This window comes from Felis catus, chromosome D1, assembly GCF_018350175.1.
Source record: "Felis catus isolate Fca126 chromosome D1, F.catus_Fca126_mat1.0, whole genome shotgun sequence".
NCBI classification, from domain to species: domain Eukaryota; kingdom Metazoa; phylum Chordata; class Mammalia; order Carnivora; family Felidae; genus Felis; species Felis catus.
This window is the reverse complement of record NC_058377.1, coordinates 6,780,207-6,794,248: the sequence shown is the minus strand read 5'-3', so window position 1 is coordinate 6,794,248 and position 14,042 is coordinate 6,780,207. Positions and strand designations below refer to the sequence as shown.

At 38.3% G+C, this 14,042-nt stretch overlaps 1 protein-coding gene across 3 annotated transcripts in view; it reads left to right on the top strand.

The window, feature by feature from the left end:
* Positions 1–14,042, top strand: part of NPAT (nuclear protein, coactivator of histone transcription) — a 52,795-nt gene that overhangs the window by 13,527 nt on the left and 25,226 nt on the right. For all 3 annotated transcript variants that reach the window (XM_045038245.1, XM_003992329.6, XM_023239069.2), the window contains 5 exons: positions 4,772–4,890; positions 8,774–8,834; positions 10,688–10,760; positions 12,284–12,324; positions 13,599–13,826. In XM_045038245.1, coding sequence (XP_044894180.1) covers positions 4,772–4,890; positions 8,774–8,834; positions 10,688–10,760; positions 12,284–12,324; positions 13,599–13,826 — 522 coding nt within the window. The remainder of the gene's footprint in view (positions 1–4,771; positions 4,891–8,773; positions 8,835–10,687; positions 10,761–12,283; positions 12,325–13,598; positions 13,827–14,042) is intronic.

Sequence of the window (14,042 nt, the reverse complement as noted above, 5' to 3'; positions counted from 1 at the left end):
CAGGAGTCAGTTGCTCAACTGATTGAGCCACCCATGCACCCCCAGGATTTTATCTTTTAAATACAGGTATTTACTGGGACGCCTGTGTTGTTGAGTTAACCCAGCGTCTGGCTCTTGATGTAAGCTCAAGTCTTGATCTCAGAGTCATGAGTTCAATCCCTGCATTGGGCCCTGAGCTGGACATGAAGCCTGCTTTGAAAAAAAAACAAAAAACAGGTATTTAAAGCTATAAATATGCCACTAAGCACAGCTGTAGTTGTATCCTGTTTTAGCATGTTGCATTTTTGTTTTTGTTTATCTCAAAATATTGTCTCCTTTTGTTTTCTTCTTTGATGCTTTGATTATTTAAGAGAGTGTTGTTTAATTTCTGAGTATTTGTGGGGCGCCTGGTTGACTCAGTCGTTTGAGCGTCTGACTTCACCTCAGGTGATCGCAGGGTTCGTGGGTTCAAGCCCCACGTTCACTCTGTACTGACACTTCAGAGCCTGGAGCCTGCTTTGGATTCTGTGTCTCCCTCCCACCTCCCCCTTTTGCACTCTCTCTTTCTCAAAAATAAATAAACGTTAAAAAACTTTTTAAAAAATTTCTGCATATTTATGAATTTCTTATTATTGATTTCTAATTTCATTCTGTTAGGGTCAGAGAGTATCCTCTATATAATTTCCATCAATTTTTAAATTTATTATATGTCCTAATACATAGTTTATCCTGGAAGATGTTCACATACACCTGAGAAGAATGTATATTCGGCTATCGTTGGGTGTAGTACACTATAGAAGTTAGGTCTAGTTGGTTTATAGTGTTCAAGTCTTCTGTTTCCTTATTGAACTCTCTAGTTGTCTATTCATTATTGAAAGTGAGACTTTTTTGAAGTGTATAACTTTTATTGAATTGTCTAGTTCTTGTTGCACTTTTGTGAGTGTCTCCTTTGTGTTTTGTGTATCTTTTGAATGATTGGATATTTTTTCGCCATCTTTGCCCCTACTAACAATGTTTGTCTTACTTTGTCTGATTCAGTGTAGCCTCTTCAGCTCTTAGTTCCTGTATGAATGGTGTATCTTTTTCCATCCTTTTATTGTAATCCATTATTTAAGTGTTTATTTCTAGAAGAGGGAGAGTGAGTGGGTGAGGGGCAGAGAGAGAGAGGGAGACAGGGGATCTGAAGCAGGCTCTGTGCTGACAGCCCAGAGCCCCATGTGGAGCTGGAACTCACAGACTGCGAGATCATGACCTCCTGAGCTGAGGTCAAACACTTAACTGACTGAGCCATCTAGGTGCCCTGAGAGAAGGAATATGAAACAGGCTCCACAGTCAGCATGGAGCCCGACATGGGGCTCAATCCCACAATCCGGGGATCATGACCTGAGCCAAAATCAAGAATCAGATGCCCAACCAAATGAGCCACCCTAGGGGCTCCCCTAGGATTCCCTTTAATATTTCTTACAGAGTGAGTCTGCTAGCAACAGTGCGTCTGGGTTTTGTTTTGTTTTGTTAATGTGGAAATATCTTAATTTGTCCAATTTGAAGGAGTTTTGCTGGTCTTGGTTGACTTTTTTGTTAGCATTTTGTATGTGTCATCTCCCTGCCTGTGGTCTCTGTGGTTTCTAATGAGAAAAAAGCCATTAATCCTACTGCGGATTGCTTGTATGTGATGAGCTGTTTCTGATTTCAAGATTCTCTCTTGGTGTTTTGACAGTTTGAATATGCTGTGTCTAGGTGTGGATTTCTTTCACATGATCCCACTTGGAGTTTATTGACCTTCCTGCGTGAATAGATTAACGTGTTTCCAAAAATTTTGGAGGTTCATTATTTGTACATTATTTCTTCAAATAGTCTTTTTGCTTTTTTCTGTGTCTCTTCTCTTGGGACTTTGATAATGCGTGTCTTGGTACAGCTGATGATACCCCACAGCTCCCGGGGATTCTGTTCACTTTTCGCGATCCTATTTGTTTTTGTTCCTTATGCTGGGTACAGATCATTTGATCTGTGTTCAGGTTCACTAATTCTTTCATCTGCCTCAAATCTGTTGAGCCCCCCTCTAGAGAATTTCGCATTTTAGTTCTACTTTTCAACTTTAGAATTTCTACTTGGTTTTTATTTTGTTTATGCTTTTTGTAGAATTTCTGTCTTATTTCTGTTTGGTGAAACATTGCTCTCATAATCTTTTTAGGTATTTATGAATAGTTTTCTTTAATTCTCTGAACTTATTTAAAATAGCTGACTTTTTAAAAGTTTTAACTATAGTGTCTTGGTTTCCTTAGGAATGATGTCTGTTGACTACTTTTATTTCCCCTTGCATATGAGGCATACTTTTTTGTTTCTGTGCGTGTCTCATAATTTTTTGTTGAAAATTTGACGTTTTAAATAATATAATGTGACAACTCTTATAATCAGACTCTCTTTGTTACTGCACTTTATTGCTTCAGTAGTGGCTGTGAACTGCTGCCTGAACTAATTCTGTGAGGTCTGTAGTCTTTAAACTTATATCCTATGATTGGAGAATGATTTTTTTCATTTTTTAAATTTATTGTTTTTTTGTTTTTAATTTTTTTTTTCAACGTTTATTTATTTTTGGGACAGAGAGAGACAGAGCATGAACGGGGGAGGGGCAGAGAGAGAGGGAGACACAGAATCGGAAACAGGCTCCAGGCTCTGAGCCATCAGCCCAGAGCCCGACGCGGGGCTCGAACTCACGGACGGCGAGATCGTGACCTGGCTGAAGTCGGACGCTTAACCGACTGCGCCACCCAGGCGCCCCTAAATTTATTTTTTTTAATGTGTATTTATTTTTGAGAGAGAGAGAGGGAGAGCCAGAGCTTGAGCAGGGGAGGTCCAGAGACAGCAAGAGACACAGAAATCGAAGCAGGCTCCAGGCTCTGAGCTGTCAGCCCAGAGCCCAACGCGGGACTCGAACTCACAAGCAAGCTGTGAGATCATGACCTGAGCTGAAGTTGGACGCTTAACCGGCTAAGCCTCTGAAGCGCCCCCATCCCCCTGCCTTTTTTTTTCATTTTTTAAATGCTTGCTGTCAGTTGGTCTCCCTTTGTTTACCAAGGGGCTGTGTGTATATTGGGCACACTTCAACATTCAGCTAAACCATTGACGACTCTGCCTGAGCTTTCACTTCCTGCTTCCGCAGAGCCTTACCTAGTAAGCCAGAGGGGAGGGCTTGGGGCCTTGTCACGTATATTCTGAGTATGCACGTTGCCCTACAGTTGCACGTGGCCTCCTACTATCTCAGGAATATATCCTAGCTCTTCATAGCCTGCCATGTACTCTTCATGCCCCAGCTTTTTTTTTTCCTTTTAACTTACTCTTCTGTCACAGGCAGCTGTAGTGTTGAGCAATTCGTGCCGGTAGTTTTAAGCAAACATCTTAAAGAAGTTTCTTTGCACTGGGTAAATTCGGATTCATCTCAGAGACAAGCCATGCACCCAGAGTTTTACAGGGAATTTTCACACAGATCACATTATGACAATTTCTGGAAATGAGTCTTTGGAAAAATTCCAGCATATCCAGCCCCTCCATTGGCTGCTAGGCTGTTTGTTTTAATTGTGATTGCAGGCTATTGACTTTCAAGTATATATTGCTCAGCTAGGGAGATGATCATGGGAATAGAGCTAGTTTAAGTGCCAAGATGTTCATTATACGTGATGTTCATCTATTTTTCTTAAATGCTCTCAAAACTGATTATATTCAGAGTTTTGTGACCTTTTTTTAATAATTTGTGCTAGTGTTCTCATTTCTTTTATGGACGAGAGGATTTTTGGACGTCCTTATGTTGCCATTCCTACTGAAACTGCTAAGATTTTAGAAATTTAAACTGAGAGATACAGGAAGTGATGGGAGGGCTTTACACATGATCAAAGGGCTTTACACAAGGGTTTAATTTCACCAGCTTCGATCCACAAGTCAAGGCAAGTGTGATGTTTTATACATGAAGCACCTTAGTTCTGCAGAATATAAGTGATTTTTTTTTGCTCTATATTCACAATGCTTATTTTAACAGAATGGAAGAAGAACCTGGTCTCCCAGGATCCTATCCAGTGTTCTTTCTGTACTATACTACCTTTTTTTAGTGGTTGGTAATGCTAAGAAACAAAACAGCAAGGATAGACTGACTGCTAGTCAGGTCGTATGTGTGCAAGTACCAAGCACTGATACGTAAGATTGTTCCATAAATGTTGGTTAGATGTAAATGCTAATAAAGTTCTTGTTGAAATAGTGTTTTGACTCCCAAAGGGCATAAATTAAAAATCAAAAGAGTGCCGTTCTTGCCTTTCTTGAAAAGTAGGTCTTTTGTTCATTTTTCTCTTAAACCAGCAGGCAAATAAGTGAAATGTACAAGTAAGTAGCAATTTTAGGAGAATGTAGTATTTTTTGATAAGCCAGTAAGTTAATTTATACTCTATGCCATCCTTGTGAGTATGGAGTTCATGGAGTAGAAGAACATTTATCATTTCCTTATTAGTTCTCCTGTTATTGATCATTATTTTATTCTCTTCTAAGCATTACTGGGTGTTGGTTGCTGTTTATCAGACACCTTATATTTCTCGTTTACCTGGAGTTTTTTCCATCAAACAGCCATCTATTCTATGAAGACTACTTTGTACTGAAGCCCGTACTGGTGGTTCTGGGCAAGGCTGCAGAATCCCAGCACATTCTACCTAAGGGTTCATTTGTGATATGAAACTGCTGTAGCATTTCAACAGCATTTTGGTAAAAATAGAGAAGCTTACTGGCATCACCTAAACTTCTGTTTTTCATTTAGGTTACTTGCAACAGGAAAACCTCACTTCTACCTGCCAGACTTTTATTTTGGAAAGTTCAAATTTAAAAGAATATGCCGAACATTGTACAGATGAAGGTTTTATCCCAGCCTGCTTACTGGTGAGTGATGTTCCTTACAGGAAATATTTCCTCACTGGCCAACATGAGAGACTGTAAACACAGTCTTAAAATCAGCTCATTAGCAGTATCAGAATTCGTAAAGATTTGATAGTATTCATGCATGAGTGGAAAGACCCAGGGAAGGCCAACTCTTCTTTTCACACATTTATTTCACACAATTACAACTTTGCCTCTAAGAATCAGTTTCAAAATGACTCTCTCATTTCTAATTAATTCCACTACTGTTTGTCCTGAGGCTCACTTGTTTTCTGCTTGCTATGGACTAAAATATTTGTGTCCCTCAAGATGCATATGTTGAAACCCCATCACCAGTGTGATGCTATTTGGTAGTGGGATCTTTGAGAATTAATTAGGTTTAGATTGGGTCGTGAGGTTGGGCCCCATGTGTTGTGATTATTGCCTTTGTAAGAAGTGGAAGAGAGAGATCTCTCTCCTTGAATAAGCACAGAGGCGATGTCTAGAAGCCAGGAAGGTGGCCCTCACCAGGAACTGAATTGGCTGGCACCTTGACCTTGGACTCGCTGGCCTCCAGAATAAGAAATGCCTATTATTTAAGCCACCTGCTATATAGTGTCTTACAGTTAACCAATTTTTTCCTGCATCTGGTTGCTTACTTTAGATAAATAAAAAAACAGGTATTTTGTTACCTTTGTTGTCACTTCAGCTGTGCTGACAGCTCAGAGCCTGGAGCCTCTTCGTATTCTGTGTCTCCTTCTGTCTCTGCCCCTCCCCTGCTCACAGTCTGTCTCTGTCTCCATCTCTCTCTCTCTCAAAAATAAATAAACATTAAAAAAAAAAAAGATTACTAGACCAACAGAGCATCATTGGGAATACAGTGGGTGTATTTTGTAACCACGTTATTTAACATAGTATTTTGTTAATTTATTTTAAACATGCCTCCTTAGATTCATTTCAGCTGTCACAAACAACATTCTTTTCTGTGGAGGAAACCTGAAAAGAGAAGTAAAACTGCTAGAGAATATCAAAGATAGTGCATTCATTTAAGATGTCCATTCTCCCCATTTTGATCTATAGATTCATTACAATTAAAATCCCCATAAGCATTTTTATAGATAGCAACAAGCTGATTTCTAAATTTCATGTGGAAAAGCAAAGGGACTAGAATACTCCAAACCGTTCTTAAAAAGGATAAGTTGGAAGAGTCCTGTTACTTAATTGTAAGACTTATTAATGAGTTCTGGTCATCATGATCCAGTGATGTTAGGGAGAGGTTTGGCACTTACATCAGTGGAACAGAATAGAGCCCAGTGTAGACCCATGCAAAACTGATTTGTGATTGAAGTACAAAGGTAATTCACTGGAGATGGTAATTTATCAACAAATGGAGATAGAGCAATAATCATGCAGATTCAAAAAAAGATTCTCTACACATACATCATACAAAGACTACCAAAATGGATAATAGACCAAATGTACAGCATAGAACTATAAGACTTTTCAGGAGAAAATTTATGTTAACTTGGATTTGATGATGAGTTTTAAGTATGACACTGACAAAAAGGAAAAATTGGTAAATTAAACTTCCTAAAAATTTAAAAATTTTGCTGTACAATAGACTGTTCAAAGAATGACCAGCTATAGGCTGGAAAAAAAAAATTACATTATCAGTTATGTGATAAAGGATTTGTACCCAGAACACCCTTTTAAAAACTATTAAAAATTTTTTTAATGAAATTATTTTGGGGGTGCCTGGGGGGCTCAGTTGGTTAAGCATCCTATTCTTGATCTCGGCTCAGGTCATGATCTCATCGTTTGTGAGTTCGAGCCCCACATCAGGCTCTGTGCTGACAGCTCAGAGTCTAGAGCCTGCTTCAGATTCTGTGTCTCTCTCTCTCTTTCTGCCCCTCCCTTGCTCTTACTCTGTCTCTTTCTCTGTCTCTCTCAAAAATAAACATTAAAAAAAAAAACAAAACCTCTTTAAAAAGAAAATCTCTTTATTTTTTTAAAAATTTTTTTAATGTTTATTTTTGAGGAAGACAGAGAGAGAGTGTGAGTGAGTGGGGGAGGGGCAGAGAGAGAGAGACACACACACAGAATCTGAAGCATGCTCCAGGCTCTGAGCTGTCAGCACAGAGCCCCACGCTGGTCTCGAACTCATGAGCCGTGAGATCATGACCTGAGCCGAAGTCGGGCACTCAACCAACTGAGCCACCCAGGTGCCCCAAAAAAGAAAATCTTTTTAAAGGGCAAGGGATCTGAAGATGGCAATAAGCTAATTTAAAAACTCCAAATCATTTGTCATTGGGAAAATGCAAATTAATACTCTAAAGAGATACCAACAGGGGTGCGTCCGTGGCTCAGTCCATAAAGCCTCTGACTTCGCCTCAGGTCATGATCTCACCGCTTGTGAGTTTGAGCCTCACGGGAGCTCGATGCTGACAGCTCAGAGCCTGGAGTCTGCTTCCAATTCTGTGTCCCTCGCTCACTCTGCCCTTTCCCCGCTCATCGTCTGTCTCTCTCTCTCTCAAGAATAAGGGAAACATTAAGAAAAAGAGAGAGATACCAGCATATATATATTAGAATGGCTACTGTAAAGAACAGTTTAAAAACTGTCAGATCATTAGCAGTAATGGTGCAAAACAGCAGGAACTCACATTTATTGCTGCTGAGAATGTAAAATCATACAACCACTTTGAAAAACAAATTGGCAGTTGTTTATAAAGGTAAACATGTGTTCCCCATGTGACCCAGCACTCATACACCCAGATACTTAATCCAAGTAAATTGCAAAACATGTTCACACAAAAGCCTGCACACTAATGTTTATCTGTGATGGTCAAAAACTGAAAACAACCAAGCTGTCCTTTAGCCAATAAAGGGATAAACTGTGGTACGGCCATAGAATGGAATACTACTAAACAACAAAAAGCAAACATGCTGTTGACTCAAAAAGCGTGAATGAATCTTAAATAAATCCCTCTGAGTTCTACTAAATTAGCCATTCTCAACAAATAATGAAAATGTAATGTAGATAATGGGAGCCAGGTTTCTCTGTGAGAAAGAACATACAAATAAGATTAAGAATGGTCGCGGGGTTGGGGCACCTGGGTGACTCAGTGGGTTAGGTGACCAACTTTGACTCAGGTCATGGTCTCACAGTTTGTGGGTTCAAGCCCCACTTCATGCTCTGTGCCGACAGCTCATAGCCTCTAGCCTGCTTCGGATTCTGTGTCTCCCTGTCTCTGCCCCTTCCCCACTCACTCTTGTGCACTCACATTTCTCTCTCTCTCTCTGTCTCTCAAAAATTAATATTTTAAAAAGAATTTTTTTTTCAAAGAAAGGGCAGATTAGGAGTGGGTCCTTACAGTTTTAAAACTTAGGTGACTGGATCCCTCCCTTCCAGCTGAAAACTGCTTTTCTGCCTTTGGACTATCTTAGCTAAAAAAAAAAAACATAGTCTTAGTGTCTTATTCAAACAGACAAGGTCCTTGGGGTGCCTCGGTGGCTCAGTCAGTTAAGCTTCTGGCTTGGGCTCAGGTCATGGTCTCATGGTTCATGAGTTTGAACCACACGTCAGGCTCTGCACTGATGGTGCGGAGCTTGCTTCGGATTCTCTCTCTCCCTCTCTCTCTCTCTCTCTCTGCCTCTCCCCTGCTCACTCTTCACTGTCTCTCTCAAAATAAATAAATAAAATTTTTTTTAAATTTCCAACAGGCAATTTTCTCGACTCGTGGAAGATTTGATGCAACTCCTCACTTCAGTGACTCTTTATTTTTGATAACTTGTTCTTCACCCCCATCAAAAAATCCAGGTCTTTTATAATGTTACGTAGACGTTCTATGGTGGAAGATTATTGGCAGTGTTGCACAATTTTTGTAATGCTTGATTTTTTTCTTTTCAGTCCTTGTTTGGAAAAAACTTGACAACAATTCTGAATGAATATGTAGCTATGAAAGCAAAAGGTAAGAATTCAGGTTCAGGGATTCTTTTTATCTAATTTTTAAGTAGAAATAATTTTTAAAGGATATTAATGCCTCTTGCAAATCAAAAGAAAACTTTTCAAAAAACAAAACAAAGCAAAAAACTTATCTCGATTACGATGAGAGAAGTTTTACTGGGAAATACCTAATTAAAAAGTTTGCATTTAGGGGCGCCTGGGTGGCGCAGTCGTTTAAGCGTCCGACTTCAGCCAGGTCACGATCTCGCGGTCCGTGAGTTCAAGCCCCGCGTCAGGCTCTGGGCTGATGGCTCGGAGCCTGGAGCCTGTTTCTGATTCTGTGTCTCCCTCTCTCTCTGCCCCTCCCCCGTTCATGCTCTGTCTCTCTCTGTCCCAAAAATAAATAAAAAACGTTGAAAAAAAAAATTAAAAAAAAAAAAAGTTTGCATTTATATCGAGAAATTGTAAAAATCTGAATGCTGATGAATGTAATAAAATAAATTTTGTAAAAAATAAAACTCCTAAATGTAGGTCTCTGCCTTGATGAACAGCATTGCTATGTGTTAGAGAATTTCAAGATAACATTTTAAGTCCTTTGTAGTCTAAATCTGGACACAGGACCCAGTCATAAAATTCTGATTTATATTAACCAGAATATAAATTAATACTTGCCTAAGTTAATATTTTAAGGGGAAAGTTAAAATTGTTTTATTCTCTAATATTATTTTTGTAGCTCAGAACATTAACAAGAATTACCATAAAACAATAGCATTGAAAAGATGCTTCATGTTTATTGAGTATTTGTCTGTAGGCAGCTTTGTGCTAGATGCTTTCATTGAGACAGAATGAGTGTGAGCTCGGGAGGGGCAGAGAGTTGGGGGGAGAGGGAGAATCCCAATCAGGCTCCGTGCTGCCAGCACAGAGCCTGAAGCAGGACTTGATCCCACAAATCGTGAGATCATGACCTGAGCCAAAATAAAGAGCCTGATACCTAGCCAACTGAGCCACCCAGGTGCCCCTCTACAGGAATTTTTACAGTGTAAATAACATCAAAAACTATATGCTATTGCAATATGAACGTTTAATCCCATTTTTATGTTGGGTAGCTTTCTCTGGTTTGAGTTTTTTGTAAGTATATGGCAAAGATTTTAAATATCCTGTAAGTTCCCTAACACTGTGGACTTTAAGAGCATATCCTAAAAAAAAAAAAAAACAAAAAAAAACAAAACAGTTCTCAGGAATTTTACCTGTAACTCTTAAGTATAGTAAGTGGTGGTGCTTTTATTGAGGGGTTGCTGACCAATCACAGTAATTTGGACATGAAAAAATTGGTTGTGGAAAAATAATTTCCATACTCACAGGAGTCTGCATAACCTTTATGAAATTTATTATAAATCACATTATTTTAATTCACTTTTAAAAGTCACATGTTGTCAAATAGAACAGATTTAAGATAGTTTGTCCTTTCGGGGGCACCTGGCTGGCCCAGTCAGCGGAGCAGGTGACTCTCGATCTCAGGGTTGTGAGCTCACCATGTTGGGTGTAGAGATTATTTAAAATTTTTTAAAAATCTTTAAAAAAAAAAAAAGGAAATAAAATAGTTTGTCTTTTATTTAATGCAAAGAAGATATAAAATCGTTCTTAAAAAGCTTCAGAGACTTTACAGATGTCCATTTCCACTCATTGCGTCGGATAGTCAGTGGCTTGAGAAAAGAAAGAAGTACAGCTTTGCAGGTCATTTTACAAAGTAGGCTTATTTCCTAGTTTCCAACATAAGGTCAACAGTTGAGAGAAAAGGTTTTTTCCTTGTTGATTTTGTGACCAAATTAAGTGATGAATTTTCTTCAGCCATATTCATTAACTTTTCTTCTTCCCTAGAAACATCAAATGATGTTCCAGCAATTATGTCATCTCTGTGGAAGAAGTTAGATCATACGCTTTCCCAGATCAGGTAATAAATAAAAAGCCTATATAGTAAAGTTATCAGAACATGCATGATGATTTGGGAATGCAAACACATGCAGAAAGCTCTTCAGATTTAAATCTTATGACCCACACAGTGCACTTCTGTAATACTGATCTAATTTTAAATTTACTCCAGAGGTTATGGATATTCCTGTTTTTTATTGGAATAATTTGAAATAAAATACATATTTAATAAAATGTTTAGAAATAAGGAAATTGAGACCTACACATGTTTAATGATATTCCCAAAGTCCCTTAGCAATTTAGAGGCAGCTCTCTGGGTACAATATAAATCTAATCCAGCCTTGTGTGAATTTCCTTACACAGTTGAATCCTCATTACTCATGCAAAGAATTGATGTGTTGAATTCGTGCCTCATTGGTTCTTCCCCTGTAAAGAAACAAGCCTAAATAAAATGCTACTTGTGAAATCTTCTAATTTTGGAATTTTCTCATGGTACTAATATGCACCTTTTACCGAGGTCATGGCCATGTAATGCCCTACTGGTAAACAGCTCTTACCTAACTTTAGAGTGTAGTATAAAAACAGTTTCTTACCCTTTCTCCCAGAGAAAGTGGAACACTCAGCATAAATGCAGCAGGGGGCTTCATTTCCTTCCCAGTGTAAACTGCTGAAATGGCTTCAAATGCTTTCTGTCTAACTCTATCACATCTTATTTGGTTCTCTTACCTTTATTCCCCCTTTCTTGACTTTTTTCTCCCTTTTCAAATAATCTTGAAAGACATTCAAAATTTAATTAGCACCTATAAATATTTATAAGTTACTGAGATGTTTTGTTGAGATGCTACATAAAAATAAAAGGCTCTTAGTCAAATATTCTCCAAGATTGGTGTGTGTGTTATTAAAAATGCTTTTTCAATTTAGTAAGTTTTATTGCTCTTTTTCATAGAGACTAATTTAACAGATTTCCCAGGAAGAGAGCAGTGTCTGTGATTGGGTAACCAGTTCGTAATAAAAGGAGAATCACCTTATACTGTGAATTTTCTTATATGTTTGCTTTCCTGTTTGTTTTCCTTCTTTGTTAGACACTGGATAAAATAGTTTTATAAGTAGTAAATTTGTTAAAAGCAGGTTATTCTTTGAAATTAACTTCGGGATTCTGACGTATTTATGTATGGAGTCCTATGTGAAATGAAGAATTTGTGAAGGTATCACTGTAGTGATAAAAGGTAATTAATAACTACAGAATTTTATCCATGGCTTCCTTAAATATATAGACTTCCTAAAGTCAAGTCGAATTCTTAATGGGATATCAGAGTTCTCTAACGCTTACCGCATTGGATAAAAACTTGATTATTAAAATTCGGTGTGTGTGAGTGTGTTAACATGCCACCATTCTAAAGCAAGTAAGATTGGTCACCCCTCAAAAAAATGTGCGTATCTTTTTTATCTGAGAGAGGTCTATTATCTTTTAATTCAGTTTACTTCAGGTCTAACTGTTAATAAACTAGACCGTATCTTTTAACATCTAACTCTTTTATTTGTTAGGAGCATGCAAAGTTCCCCAGGGTTTGTTGCCAGTCAGAGAGGTAGGTATTCAGCTTTATAAATAATGTTTAGCATTAATTCAGACTTAAACTGTCAAATTTATGCTAAGTATATATTTTGTTAAAACTACCACTCTTTGGGGCGCCTGGGTGGCTCAGTCAGTTAAGCGTCCGACTTCGGCTCAGGTCATGATCTCGCACTCCGTGAGTTCGAGCCCCGCATCGGGCTCTGTGCTGACAGCTCAGAGCCTGGAGCCTGTTTCAGATTCTGTGTCTCCCTCTCTCTCTGACCCTCCCCCGTTCATGCTCTGTCTCTCCCTGTCTCAAAAATAAATAAACGTTAAAAAAAAAATTTTTTTTTAACTACTGCTCTTTGAAGTACAGTTATTACCATAATAGGAAATTATATTGTAGAAAAGAGCATTTGAAGTACTCCCTGTTTTTTTTATTGACTCTAATGTATTCATGTCTTTAATTCTCATTTCATTGGTTTGTTTCTTAATTTGTAGAGGTGTTATCAGTATGAATTACTAAAGAAATATACTCATAGATTTATAAACTTTGTGTATACAGTTGACCCTTGAATCACACTGCTTTGAACTGGGTGGGTTCACTTATTCACAATTTTTTTCTGTAAATAAATACAGTACAGGAATATAGATGTATCCTCACTTCCAATGACTTCGTTAATCACATGTTTTCTTCTCTAAGGCTACTTTGTTGTAAGACTACAGTATAATATAACATACAGAATATGTGTTCAATTGTTGGTTATCGGTAAGGCTTCTGGTCACCAGTAGGCTATCAGTAGTTAAAGTCTGGAGGGAGGGGCGCCTGGGTGGCTCAGTCGGTTAAGTGTCTGACTTCCACTCAGGTCACGATCTCACTGTTCATGAGTTCAAGCCCCACGTCGGGTTCTGTGCTGACAGCTCAGAGCCTGGAGCCTGTTTCAGATTCTGTGTCTCCCTCGCTTTCTGCCTCTACCCCCCTTGTGCTCTGTCTCTCTCTGTGTCAGAAATAAATAAACATTAAAAAAAAAAAAAAAGTCTGGGGGGAGTCAGAAGTTGTATTTGGATTTTTGACTGTGCAAAGGGTCGGTGCTCTTAACCCCTGTGTTGTTCAAAGGTCAACTGTATGCATTTTAGTTTGTTTCATACGAAATTAACACCTAAACTTAGTTGTTACTTTCAAGGGCTCTTTTTCAATCTATAGCTCTAACATGTTATTAAATAGTAGGATGTGTATCACATAGACTTGTTAAAATTGCCAGAGCACTCTGACACTGAGTTAATTTTTTAAATTCTCCTGTGTTGCAGTCCGAACAAGAAGTGGAATTGCAGAAATCAAAAGGCAGAGAAAACTCGCGTCTCAAGCGGCTCCCGTCAATTCAGAGTTACTGACTTTAGCGTATCTTTCAGGACAATGTCCTGCTACTACTCCTTCAACAGCCACACAGCTTGTCCGGTCAGCTGGCCAGATTACAGCTCCTGTGAGGTCAAATTTTGTAGTGGTTAACCATTCACAGTCACAAGACACTGTGGCCAGTGAGTTTAAATTTTGTTCTCTGAGTTTTGTTTTTAGTCACATTGTGTAAATAGATGATATATTACTGTCTTTATAAATTGTAAAGTACTATAAACTGGAACAGACTTTGGGTAAGTTTGTCTTAAAGTGAGCATGTTGTTATACTTAGAAAACATTTTAATCTAGAATTCTTATCTCTATTCTGAGGTCCAACCTTGAACTTTCTTCTAATTCTC